The 13851-nt window shown below is 45.9% G+C and overlaps 1 protein-coding gene across 1 annotated transcript in view; it reads right to left on the bottom strand.

The window, feature by feature from the left end:
- The window catches only part of SHB (SH2 domain containing adaptor protein B), a 198564-nt gene that overhangs the window by 64469 nt on the left and 120244 nt on the right, over positions 1-13851 (bottom strand). Inside the window, exons 4-5 of the mRNA XM_069766669.1 lie at positions 11827-11998; positions 11215-11334 (exon numbers count right to left, since the gene is read on the bottom strand). Coding sequence (XP_069622770.1) covers positions 11215-11334; positions 11827-11998 — 292 coding nt within the window. The remainder of the gene's footprint in view (positions 1-11214; positions 11335-11826; positions 11999-13851) is intronic.

Below are 13851 nucleotides of genomic sequence, written 5' to 3'. Positions count from 1 at the left end.
ACCTTTGTCTCATCTGACCAGAGAACATTCTTCCAAAACGTTTTAGGCTTTTTCAGGTATGTTTTGGCAAACTCCAGCCTGGCTTTTTTATGTCTCGGGGTAAGAAGTGGGGTCTTCCTGGGTCTCCTACCATACAGTCCCTTTTCATTTAGACGCCGACGGATAGTACGGGTTGACACTGTTGTACCCTCGGACTGCAAGGCAGCTTGAACTTGTTTGGATGTTCGTCTAGGTTCTTTATCCAACATCCGCACAATCTTGCGATGAAATCTCTTGTCAATTTTTCTTTTCCATTAACATCTAGGGAGGCTAGCCACAGTGCCATGGGCTTTAAACTTCTTGATGACACTGCGCACGGTAGACACAGGAACATTCAGGTCTTTGGAGATGGACTTGTAGCCTTGAGATTGCTCATGCTTCCTCACAATTTGGTTTCTCAAGTCCTCAGACAGTTCTTTGGTCTTCTTTCTTTTCTCCATGCTCAATGTGGTACGCACAAGGACACAGGACAGAAGTTGAGTCAACTTTATTCCATGTCAACTGGCTGCAGGTGTGATTTAGTTATTGCCAACACCTGTTAGGTGCCACAGGTAAGTTACAGGTGCTGTTAATTACAAAAATTAGAGAAGCATCACATGATTTTTCAAACGGTGCGAATAATTTTGTCCATCTCCTTTTTTATGTTTTGTGTGGAATTATATCCAATTTGGCTTTAGGACAATTATTTTTGTGTTTTTTCATTTAAGACAAATTAAATGAAGAATATAATACTAAAGAATTTGTGATTGCAATCATTTTCAATCAAGTATTCTCACAGAATTGCAGGGGTGTTAATACTTTTTGCCACAACACTGTGTGTGTGTGTGTGTGTGTGTGTGTGTGTGTGTGTGTGTGTGTGTGTGTGTGTGTGTGTGTGTGTGTGTGTGTGTGTGTGTATGTATATATATATATATATATATATATATATATATATATATATATATATATATATATATATATATAATATACATACACTCGAGTATAAGCCGAGATTTTCAGCCCATTTTTTGGGACTGAAAGTCCCCCTCTCGGCTTATACTCGAGTCATACCCGGGGGTCAGCAGGTGAGGGGGAGTGGGGGCTATCTAGTTATACTTAACAGCTCCCGCTGCGGTCCCTGCAGTCACTGCTTCTTCCAGCGCTGCATCTTCTTCCTGTATTGAGCTGTCACATGGTACCGCTCATTACAGAAATGAATATGCGGCTCCACCTCCCATAGAGGTGGAGCCGCATATTCATGACTGAAAATGAGCGGTAACTGTGACCGCTCAATACAGGAAGAAGATGCAGCGCCGGGAGCAGGTAAGTATACGGGGAGGGGAGCGCTGCGTGATATTTACCTGCTCCTCGCTCCGGTGCTGCTCCGTCTCTAGCATCCTCTGGCAGTGACGCTCAGGTTAGAGGGCGCGGTGACGTAGTCAGTGCGCACCCTCTGCTGAGCGTCAGTGCTGGAGACTGAGCCACACGAGGAGCAGGTAAATATTGAAAGCGCCGGCGTCCTGAGCAAGAGAGGGGAGTGTGATTTTTTTTTTTTTATTGCAGCAGCAGCATTCTATATGGCACAGCTTGATAAGGAGCATCTATGGGGCCATAATGAACAGTGCAGAGCATTCTATATGGGGCACAGCTTTATAAGGAGCATCTATGGGGCCATAATCAACGGTGCAGCGCATTATATGTGGGGCACAGCTTTATAAGGAGCATCTATGTATGTAGTATACTGCCCAGCGACGTAGTATACTGCCCAGCGACGTAGTATACTGCCCAGCGACGTAGTATACAGCACAGAGCCACGTAGTATATTGGCCAGACACGTAGTATATTGCCCAGCTCCGTAGTATATTGCTCAGCTAGGTTTGTCACAGGTTAAAAAATAAACATACTCACCTTTCCGAGGGCCCATTGTAGTCCACGGCAGCTTCCGGTCCCAGGGTTGGTATGAGCGCAGGACCTGTGATGACGTCGCGGTCACATGACCGTGACGTCATGGCAGGTCCTTCTCCCATACCATCTTTGCAACCGAAACCTGCAACTGAAGATCGCGGCCGGCGCGAGCGACTACTGAGGGTGAGTATAGCAGGTTTTTTTTTATTATTATTTTTAACATTACATTTTTTTACTATTAATGCCGCATAGGCAGAATCAATAGTAAAAAGTTGGGGACACACAGGGTTAATAGCGGCGGTATTGACCAGTTACGATCTGGCTTCCGAACACATCACTCAACTGAAACTGCCCTAACTAAAGTGACCAACGACCTACTAACCGCCAAGAGCAAGCGACACTACTCTGTCCTCCTCCTCCTGGACCTGTCTTCAGCCTTCCACACTGTGGACCACTCCCTTCTGCTACAGATCCTCTCATCTCTTGGCATCACAGACTTGGCCCTATCCCGGATCTCATCATATCTAACAGATCGGACATTCAGTGTCTCCCTCTCCCACACCACCTCCTCATCTCGCCCCGTCTGTCGGTGTTCCCCAAGGCTCAGTTCTAGGACCCCTACTCTTCTCCATCTACACCTTCGGCCTGGGACAGCTCATAGAATCCCACGGTTTACAATATCATCTGTACGCTGATGACACACAGATCTACCTATCTGGACCCGACCTCACTTCCTTACTGACCAAAATCCCGCAATGTCTGTCTGCTATTTCATTTTTCTTTTCTGCTCGTTTCCTAAAACTGAACATGGACAAAACAGAATTTATCATCTTTTCCCCCACCTCACTCCACCCGACCTATCCATCAATGTCAATGGCTGCTCACTTTCCCCGGTCCCGCACGCTCGGTGCCTCGGGGTGATCCTTGACTCTACCCTCTCTTTCAAGCCACATATCCAAGCCCTTGCCTCCTCTTGCCGATTCCAACTCAAAAACATTTCCCGGATCCATATGTGGCACCCCTAGGGGTATTTGCCACAAAAATAGTTACTGACAGTAAGTACAAATACTAAAATAGCAAGACTGCACTACCACCTCCGGCCAGAAGGGGGAGCTCCAGAGACTCCCCTTGATCCATTCTGGTCTGAGAGAAGAAATGGCAGTTGGGCTAAGGAGCTGAAAGTGAGAGGTCATACAGTTGAATCTCTAACAGCCCTGTGACTGTTACCAGGCCTAAATCACCGGCCTGAGGAGAAGAGGGATAGAGAAAAAGGACATTGTGAGAACCGGGTAGCATTAATCACTACCCAGAACAGGCGCAAAGACGGATACCGGATCCGTGGCTGTATTCATTATATATAATACAGCAACCGGAAAAACGTGAGGTGATATCAGCTTCACTAGGGCCGGATGCAGCAACAGACACAGAGTTCAGCGGTACTCCCAGAGGGGGTAAACCGATAAAAGGACTCGGGTTGCCCGTCGAACCAGGACCCGGAGGGGACAGATTGGGCCGGCAGCCAGTTCACATACAGCAGCAGGGCCACACAAATTGCGCACAATAAGAGGCGAAGACCCCGGCAGGGTCAAAGTAACTCAGAGTTCCCATACAGACTCCGGTGACAGGACTGGTTGTAAATCCTTTTATGTTAAAGTAAACTGGTTAAACGTTTCAGTGCCTCAGTCTTTCATTTGGACAATAGCTATCTATCCAGGATCGGGATCGTCACCGCTGGGAGAACCTGCTGCTGATCAAGTAAGTGCCTGTCCCCTCATGATACCCCTTACACTGTGCATTGCCTGAGGCCACAGCACCGGGTCAAGCCACCCATGACATCCCCCTCAAGAGACAGACTCCATTGGTCCGGTGCTGGGTATCCCGGTCTCCTGGGCGTCACACATACATTCCTTGACCATGAAACCACAAAAACACTAGTGCATGCCCTTATCATCTCCTGCCTTGACTACTGCAACCTCCTACTCTCTGGCCTCCCTTCTAGCACTCTGGCACCACTCTAATCCATCTTAAACTCTGCTGCCCGACTAATCCACCTGTCTCCCCGTTATTCCCCAGCCTCTTCTCTCTGCCAGGCCCTTCACTGGCTTCCTATTGCCCAGAGGCTACAGTTCAAAACACTAACAATATAGAATAATAACCGTAGGCATAGCTTATGTCAGTGGTGCTCAAGTAGGCGCCCAAACCATATAGTGTAGAAGATAAACTTGGCACACACTTAGTGGGATGCAGTGAAAATTTAATAAGGAGAGTACATACAGTAGACGTTTCGGTCAGATATAGACCTTCATCAATGTACCTCTCAAGAATCCTAGATTGTAATGGGTCACTATGGTAATAGTAGTAAGCGGAAACCCTGCTTGCTGCGGTAGATAGATAAGGAGGCCTGAGATCGGCACCGGTGAAAGACTGTAAAGGACGCGGTGTCCACCGCTAGTCCAGTAAGTGGCGGGTGACGTCGCGGGTGACGTCGCGGCTTGTGATTGGCCGCGCGAGCGGTCACATGGGCGGCCGCGCGGCCAATCACAAGCCGCGACGTCACGGCAAGGTCCTAGAAGCGCGGATTCGAAGGAGGAAGGCTGCCGGTTAGTACCACGGCGCGTCAGAGGGTAAGTATTGCAATATTTTTTATTTTAATTCTATATTTTACACTTTAATCTGAATTCCGATACCAATTCCCGATATCTTAAACATATCGGGAATCGGGATCGGAATTCCGATTCCAGATTCAAAAGATCGCCGACTTCATGGCCGACCCCCCACTGGGGTCGGGTTTCATGAAACCCGACCTTGCCAAAAGTCGGCGACTTTTGAACAATTTCGACCCGTTTCGCTCAACCCTAGTGGTGACGTGTTTCTATTAGACTTTTCCTCTGACTGCTCCTCTCCTGGTTTTGGCTTACAGATACTGAGGTAAAATACTGAACAAAATACAGACCGTGTGAACGTGGCCTGTTGCGGAGCATGCAAGTTGGGTTTTCCATCTGAATCTCCAAAATGTGCGATTCAGACAGAACCCCCCCAATAAAGCCCAATTCACTATAATGAGGTAGATTGAGTCACTTTGGACTTCATGCCGCCTTTGTTCTGGCAGTGTCCAGTTTAGTTTGTTTTTCTTAGATGCATAAAACATGGGATCCTGGTGGAAAAGAGGCCCAGTGAAGCCACTTTAGACGCTCTCATTATATTGAATGGTCCTGTCATGGGTGATGTCTAAATTTGGTTTTGTTTTTTCCTTTAATATTTAGATGGAAACTTCCATGTAACTACTCAGCACAGAATAAATGTGAACTGAGCCTTTGTTTTTTTTTTTTTAGGAGGCAGAATGAACAAAATGAGTAGCAGTTCAATCATTTTCTACAGATTTTCTTTACACAGATCGTTTGGTGTGCGTGAGGAGTGATTGTTTTTTATGTTGGTCTAATACCCTGCACATGTGTGTTGCTGGGTATTAGACGTGCCAGCCCCTGAATATGGTGGGATTTATCTGGCCACCATACTTCGCAGCCCTGGAGGTCATTATGTGTCATGGCAACTGAAGGTCAAATATCTGCTCTGTGTGGTGTACACTCATTGTCTAGAAAACTGGCCACCTCTGAGGTGGAAGGTAACCCAAGCAAAAAGCAGGAAACTATAGAATTAAAAATCCCTCCGTTCTAGAGAATGGAAAAGATTTTTCATAAGTAGGTGTTAACAAGCATGTGGAAATTTTAGTCATTAATGAACATGAGGCAACCCCTAGAAGTTGCTGTACTTACGGTAACTGTCCACATTCATATAAAGTTATCAGTCTGATAAACAGTGTAATCTGAGCAGCTTTCTTCCAAATCAACAGGCAACAATGGAATTTACATTCGGACTAATCTCTGGAAAACCTAGGTAAGGCTACGTTCACACTAGCGTTCTGCTAGTGTGCGTTGCCTTAGCGTCGGGCGACGCAGCGGCGACGCACGCGTCATGCGCCCCTATGTTTAACATGGGGGACGCATGCGTTTTTGTGTGTTGCGTTTTGCAACACTTGCGTCTTTTTTGCCGCTAGCGTCGGACCAAGAAAACGCAACAAGTTGCATTTTTCTTGCGTCCGATTTTCAGCAAAAAACGACGCACGCGTCGCAAAACGCAGCGTTTTTGCATGCGTTTTGCCGCGTTTTTGTGTGAGTCGTGCGTTGCGTCGCCGACGCAGCGGCGCGCAACGCTAGTCTGAACGTAGCCTTACTGCCAATTTCAGGCTAGCGGACACGATACTTTAAGGTACCGTCACACTAGACGATATCGCTAGCGATCCATGACGTTGCAGCGTCCTCGCTAGCGATATCGTCCAGTGTGACAGGCAGCAGCAATCAGGCCCCTGCTGTGCTGTCGCTGGTCGGGGAAGAAAGTCCAGAACTTTATTTGGTCGCTGGACTCCCCGTAGACATCGCTGAATCGGCGTGTGTGACACTGATTCAGCGATGTCTTCACTGGTAACCAGGGTAAACATCGGGTAACTAAGCGCAGGGCCGCGCTTAGTAACCCGATGTTTACCCTGGTTACCATCCTAAAAGTAAAAAAAACAAACACTACATACTTACCTACAGCCATCTGTCCTCCAGCGCTGTGCTCTGCACTCCTCCTGTACTGGCTGTGAGCGTCGGTCAGCCGGAAAGCAGAGCGGTGACGTCACCGCTCTGCTTTCCGGCCGCTGTGCTCACACAGCCAGTACAGGAGGAGTGCAGAGCACAGCGCTGGAGGACAGACGGCTGTAGGTAAGTATGTACTGTTTGTTTTTTTTACTTTTAGGATGGTAACCAGGGTAAACATCGGGTTACTAAGCGCGGCCCTGCGCTTAGTTACCCGATGTTTACCCTGGTTACCGGCATCGTTGGTCGCTGGAGAGCGGTCTGTGTGACAGCTCTCCAGCGACCAAACAGCGACGCTGCAGCGATCCGGATCGTTGTCGGTATCGCTGCAGCGTCGCTAAGTGTGACGGTACCTTTAGACACAGAACACAGAGGTGACATTTCTACAATACACTTTATAATTTAGAAGTAAAAAGGAGATCTCACAGCAACACCCCCATTGCTACTTGGTGTAGAATAATTCCAGGGTACTTCCAGATAAATTAAGAGGTTGCACAGCAAAGGTGGCTTACAACACATAAGGGAGCAATGCAATTAACCTGGGCCTCAGTTGTACTCCAGGTGTCAGCACTACTTCCAATGACTTACTAGAACTGCCTGAGGATTTACATCTATATTTCACTTTACTAATTAAAACATTTAGAAAGGTGACCTATAAAGGCTGACACTAATTATCCAGATAGTCCGTGATGGCATTAACGGCTAGTAATGGAATGTAGGCTTATTATACCTGTAAATCACAATGTCCTGGAGAAGCTCTGCAGGGTCTCTGCTCAGAGTCCTTTTTCCCCAAGTAAGACTATAGCTGGGCCACAAAGAAACCAAGTGTCTTTCTCACTGTGTATCCGCAATATACAAGCAGAACTGACATTATTTGCCCTACTGGTGCATGCCAGTAAGCACACTGACACAGCTGATGGTGTGCCAAAGCCGTGCAAGAACAACAGGGCGCAGCGGAGCTGCTTAAGCTGCTTTCACACTTGCGTTTGGCCTCAGTCACAATGCGTCGTTTTGGGAAAAAAAATGCACCCTGCAAATGTGCCCGCAGGATGCGTTTTTTTTCCCATAGACTTGTATTGCCGACGTATCGAGACGTATGGCCATATGTCGCGTCTGTCGTGCACTGGATGTGTCGTGTTTTGGCGGACCGTCATCACGAAAAAACATTCAAGGGAACGTTTTTTCGTACGTCGCATCCGCCATTTCCTACCGCGCATGCGCATCCGCCCCCTCCTCCCGGCACTTTAGAATGGGCAGCGGATGCGTTGAAAAACTACATCCGTTGCCCACGTTGTGCCGAACTTTTACAACGTACATCTCGCCGACGCTTAGCGACGGCCGCGTACCGACGCAAGTGTGAAAGAAGCCTTAGTGGCGCAAGTCCTCATGAGGAATAGTGTGTCTTCCGCTCTAGCTTCATGTATTGATTGCAGACTAGGTTATACAAAAATGTACTGTGGTTGTTAAAAAACACAATATATCCATTGAAAATATACTTGTTTTTGCCCTTTCCCTGCCATGGACACATCTTGCATATCACAGAGCGTACAGTGGCTTGCGAAAGTAGCGCCTCTTTTGCATTTTTTTTTTGTTTTGCTACCTCACAACCTGGTATTTCACAGTATTTTTTTTTTTTTTTTTTTTTACAGAGAGTTTGCATCAGTTCATGTAAAGAACATGTCTACAACTGAACATTTGACATTTTACTTCATAAGAAAATGAAAATCAAACAAGACAAAATAACTGAAAAAGCCAGTGTGCATAACTAGTCACTCCCCTAAAGTACGTACTTTGTAGAGCCCCCTTATGCGACAATTACAGCTGCAAGCCACTTCGGATAAATCTATGAGCATCATGTTACTGGGCTTTTTGCCCATTCCTCAAGGAAAACCTGTTCCTGCAAGTTAAGGTACCGTCACACTGAACGATATCGCTAGCGATCCGTGACGTTGCAGCGTCCTGGCTAGCGATATCGTTCAGTTAGACACGCAGCAGCGATCAGGATCCTGCTGTGAGGTCGTTGGTCGCTGCAGAAAGTCCAGCACATTATTTCGTCGCTGGATCTCCCTGCAGACATCGCTGAATCGGCGTGTGTGACGCCGATTCAGCGATGTCTTCACTGGTAACAGCTTTGCTTTCCGGCGGCTGTGCTCACAGCCAGTGCAGGAAAGCACAGCGCCGGGGACAGACAGCGGAAGGTAAGTATGTAGTGTTTGTTTTACGATAGTAACCAGGGTAAACATCGGGTTACTAAGCGCGGCCCTGCGCTTAGTAACCCGATGTTTACCCTGGTTACTGGCATCATTGGTCGCTGGAGAGCTGTCTGTGTGACAGCAGTCCAGCGACGCTGCAGCGATCGATATCGTTGTCGGTATCGCTGCAGCGTCGCTTAGTGAGCCGGTACCTTTAGATGGTTTCCTCTGGTGACCAGCAATCTTCAAGTCTGATCACAGATTCTCAATTGAATAAAGGTCTAGGCGTTCACTAGGCCAACACAAGACATTTACACATTTCCCAATAAACCACCCGAGTGTTGATTTAGCAGTGTGCTTTGGGCGATTATCTTGTTGTAAAATGAACCTCCATCCCTGTCTCAAATCAGCGACAGACCGAAATAGGTTTTGCTCTAAAATATCCCTATATTTCACGCCATTTTCCCTGTCCCTGCTGCCGAATAACATGGTGTACTTGGAATAATGAGCTACCGTATATACTCGCGTATAAGCCGAGAATTTCAGCCCATTTTTTTTTAGGCTGAAATTGTCCCTCTCGGCTTATATTCGAGTCATACCCAGGGGTTGTCAGGGAAGGGGGAGCGGCAGCTGTCTAAGCATACTCACCTGCTCCTTTCACTGTCCCTGGTTCCCCGGCAGCTTCTTCCTGTAGTGAGCGGTCACATGGTACCGCTCATTACAGTAATGAATATGGACCCCACTCCATTCCCATAGGGGTGGAGCCGCATATTCATTACTGTAATGAGCGGTACCATGTGACCGCTCACTACAGGAAGAAGCTGTCAGTGCCGAGGAAGCAGGGACTGCGCCAGGAGCAGGTGAGTGTAAGCAGTGCACGATATTCACCTGCTCCCCGTTCCACCGTCGTCGGCCGCCGCTGCGTCTTCTGCATCCTCTGCACTGACGCTCAGGTCAGAGGGCGCGGTGACACGATTAGTGTGCGCGTCGCCCTCTGCCTTAGCAGTCAGTGCAGTGGACGGGGAACGTAGTGGCGGATGGCGGCGGTGGAACGGGGAGCAGGTGAGTATAGCAAGTGCCGGGGGCCTGAGAGGCGAGTAGGTGATTTTTTTTTTTTTTTTAATCGCAGCAACAGCATATGGGGCAAATGACTGTATGGAGCATCTTATGGGGCCATAAATCAGCATTTATGGAGCATTACATGGGGCAAATGACTGTATGGAGCATCTTATGGGGCCATAATCAGCATTTAAGCATTATATGGGGCAAATGTCTGTATGGAGCATCTTATGGGGCCATAATCAGCATTTGTGCAGCATTATATGGGGTATATTTTGTATGGAGAATCTTATGGGGCCCATCATGAACTGTATGGAGCATTATATGGGGCTCCTGATTCAATATGGATATTCAAAAACACAACCTACTGATGTCTCAATTAATTTTACTTTTATTAGTATCTATTTTTTTTTTTTGACATTTACCAGTAGCTGCTGCATTTTCCACCCTAGGCTTATACTCGAGTTATTAAGTTTTCCCAGTTTTTCGTGGCAAAATTAGGGGTCTTGGCTTATACTAGAGTATATACGGTATGTTGGTTTGGCGCAAGACATAGCGTTTACCTTGATGATCAAAAAGCTCAATTTTGCTCTTTGTTCTGCCTACTTTTCCATAAAGGCCACCTGTATGGAGTGTATGGCTTATTGTAGTCATATGGACAGATACTCAAGTCTCTGCTTGGGAACTCTGCAGATCCTTGAGGATTACCTTTGGTGCTGCCTCTCTGATTAATGCCCTCCTTGCCTGGGCTGAGAGGTTTTTGGTGGGTGCCCTCTCTTGGCAGGTTTGTTGTGGTACCATGTTCTTTCCATTTGTTGATAATGGATTTGATGGTGCTCTGGGGGATCATCAAAGATTGGGATGTTTATTAATAACCCAGCCCTGACTTGTGCTTCTCAACAACTTTGTCCCTGACTTGTTTGGAGATCTCCTTGGTCTTCATGGCGTTTGGTTAGTGGTTCCTCTTGCCTAACGGTGTTACAGCCTCTGTGGCCTTTCAGGAAAAGGTAAAGTATATATACTGACAGACATGTGACACAGATAGCACACAGGTGGGCTTCCTGTCACTAAGCAGGTGACTTATGAAGGTAATTGCTTGCACCAGAAATATGCTTCATCGTAAAGGGGGTGAATACATATGTACGTGCCAATTTTTAGTTTTTTAATCCCGTAAATTTATGTTATGTCTCTATTTTGTTCACGTCATAAACTTATACTATTTAAGAAGGGGTGGGGGGTGAAATCCTATTGACTGATATTTATGGTAGTACCTCTTTAAAGGCAAAGAGCATGTCCCAGCCAAAAAACTCAACAGTATTTTTTTTCCTGCACAAATCCTTGCAGTTTTGCATAGGAGTTTTTTCATTTTGTGAATGTTCCCAATAAAGCCAAAAGAAAGGACTTACTTCAGTGACAAGGAGTAGTCGTGCTTGCTTGTCTGACTGTTCCGTACAAGGTAACTGCATTCTTTGCACAACCGCAACAAGTTCTCAGCATCTATCCGGCTGACGGCTCCATGATACCAACTAAAAACACAAAAGTTAGTTATTCTAAAGCATAAATAAATAAAAATTACAAAAACATTATATAATCAAGGTTTATGAAGATTGCAATAAATTGGAGTTTTCCATTGTTGATCTGAATCAATGAAAGATTATTAACCGATGGGGCCACTCATTAAACAAAACAAAATGTAAACTTTAAAAAAAAAAAAAAAAAAAAATTATTTCAGTTGTCCTCCTGCCTTCAGAGTTCACATGGAGACATTTGCATTTGACAAGTGTTCCATTTGTGTTCTCCTTTATGGTGCGGCCATACGTTGCGACTGGCTGTGCACCTTTTGCAGGTCAATGGCCACATGATTGTGAAACAAATTGTGTAGCAAACAGTATCAGCCACATGCAGCCAGCCACCTAGTGTAGTCTCACCCTACTGTTTACCAGGCATCACAATTCCTAAAAACAATCACCATGTCAACAACTTAAAATAAAAAACCATTTCGCCCCACAAAAACTCACATTTGTTTCTCCAGTGCAATGTTTGGGTCCACTCTTTCTCCCAGGATAGCACAAAGTTCGGGACTTCCATGTTTTATAGGCTTGAAGCCACCTCCAGGGGCTCGGAGCTGTCTACGTCTGTCACTTGATGGGGAAGGCGATGACTGTCTTATCTCACCTCCATTAAACTGAGCTGCAAAAGATTAGAGGGATGACTGAATCCAATTACTAATGTCAACCAATAACCCCCCTGGCACAGATACTGTAGAACATTGCTGCCAGAGACCGGACACCCGATTAGTACCAATGGAAGAGACTGGGGAAACCGTTTCCTGCCATAGATTAGAACTAAACCGCTCTGGTCCGAGAAGGAAACCGTATCTCCCACTTACTGACAATCAGCATTAGATCAGTGTAAAATAACAGCTTCAGAAAGTCTGGAGCCTAGAAGCTGGCAGTGTGCCACGGCTCAAAAGTTCAGCGAAAACAGCGCTCTTGGGTAATAATGATTAGTCTGACTTCTACTGAACACAAGAACTTTGTTTAGCAATCAAGGCTGGCAAACAAATCACTGACAGTTTTGACAACTATTTCCTCACCATATACAGATATCTAAATAGGGCCAAAGGCATGGTCAGCGCCATAATACAAGAACATGGCAGACTAATACACAAACTAAAGCAACAAACATGATCTTAATAAAAGGAACAACGTTTTATTGCTTGAATCGTGACATTTAGAATAGTTTGGCTTTGGGATCGGTTCATCAAACCAGTCCGATAAGCCTTTTCCGCTTGTACAATGACCACCTGGAGTCAGGCTGGCACCACCTTCACTAGGTGTGCCATACTCTGATGTAGAACTGTGAGACCAAGCTTCTTCAAGGGCAGCGAGATAGGTTAAATTGTGTCTGCTACACGCAGTACCAACGAGGAACAGTCACCAATGAAAGCTTTTTACATTCAGAGTGAAAAAAAAAACAAAAAAGGAGAAGAAAATGTGGCACGTCAAGCTCCTTATTCACGAAGCATCAGTAAACCAGCCTTGTGCTCGAAAAAGTGTTTTTAGGAAAGCCATCTTTAAATAATACTTAATTTAGAGGGATACAACAAGGCGTGGGGGACAGACTAAGCTCAGAACGGGAGGATTTTAACAGCTTCTATATTACAAAGAACCAAAATTGTGAAATGGTTAATATTTAATGAAATATGAGAAGTAGACTTCTATAAAAGCCATTTGGCAGCTGTTAAGCAGGCTCCGATGCCCGCACATGAGCATAGTCAATAGGTATAGGATTAAAAGGGAATGTCAGCAGGTTTTCCACATAATCTGAGAGCAGAACAATGTATGGGCAGAGAGCCCGATTCCAGTGATGTCTCAATTTGCTCAGCAGCTTGCTAAAGTTTCAATACAATCAGTGTTTTATGAGCAGGAGATTAGTACTAGAAAACTGGCAGTCACGTGCTATGCAGTCCAACTACTTTGGGAAACCCAGCCTCCTACACTGATTGGCAGGTCACTGACAATGTACTGTGTGTGCTCAGGAAGCAGACAATCAGGGGTGTCAACTGACCAGACAACTGCTTTATCTACAAGAGAAAAAAAAAGGGTGGTGATGTATGCTATATGCATACTCTTGGACAGAAGACCTCTACTGAGCGCGGTCTACTCCATAAAAGTGTATAGGGCAAGGCCATACCCACTAGAAGTGCGCTGGAGGGATTCAGACTTTTCATTTTAGCCCGGACAACCCCTTTAAGAGGTTTTTCAGCTTGCCAATAAAGATGAAAATTTTGTGTGAAGCTGGACTCTCCTTCACTCTTGTGGATTCAGGAAAAAAAAGCAACAAGCAGCCCAGTAAGTGACATGAATAGAATCGGGGTCTCTGCCCCTACACCATGCTGCTCTCAGATTCCAAAGCAAAATCCTGCGACAGGTTCCCTTTAATTCACTTATAAGAACACTTCGCTTGGACAACAAAGTGATGTCATTATAAAAGGATAGGAGTTAAATGCTAATACAATGGAAGATGCTCATGGCGTGTGC

This window comes from Ranitomeya imitator, chromosome 1 (genome assembly GCF_032444005.1).
Source record: "Ranitomeya imitator isolate aRanImi1 chromosome 1, aRanImi1.pri, whole genome shotgun sequence".
NCBI classification, from domain to species: domain Eukaryota; kingdom Metazoa; phylum Chordata; class Amphibia; order Anura; family Dendrobatidae; genus Ranitomeya; species Ranitomeya imitator.
This window is presented reverse-complemented; position numbering and strand designations above follow the sequence as displayed.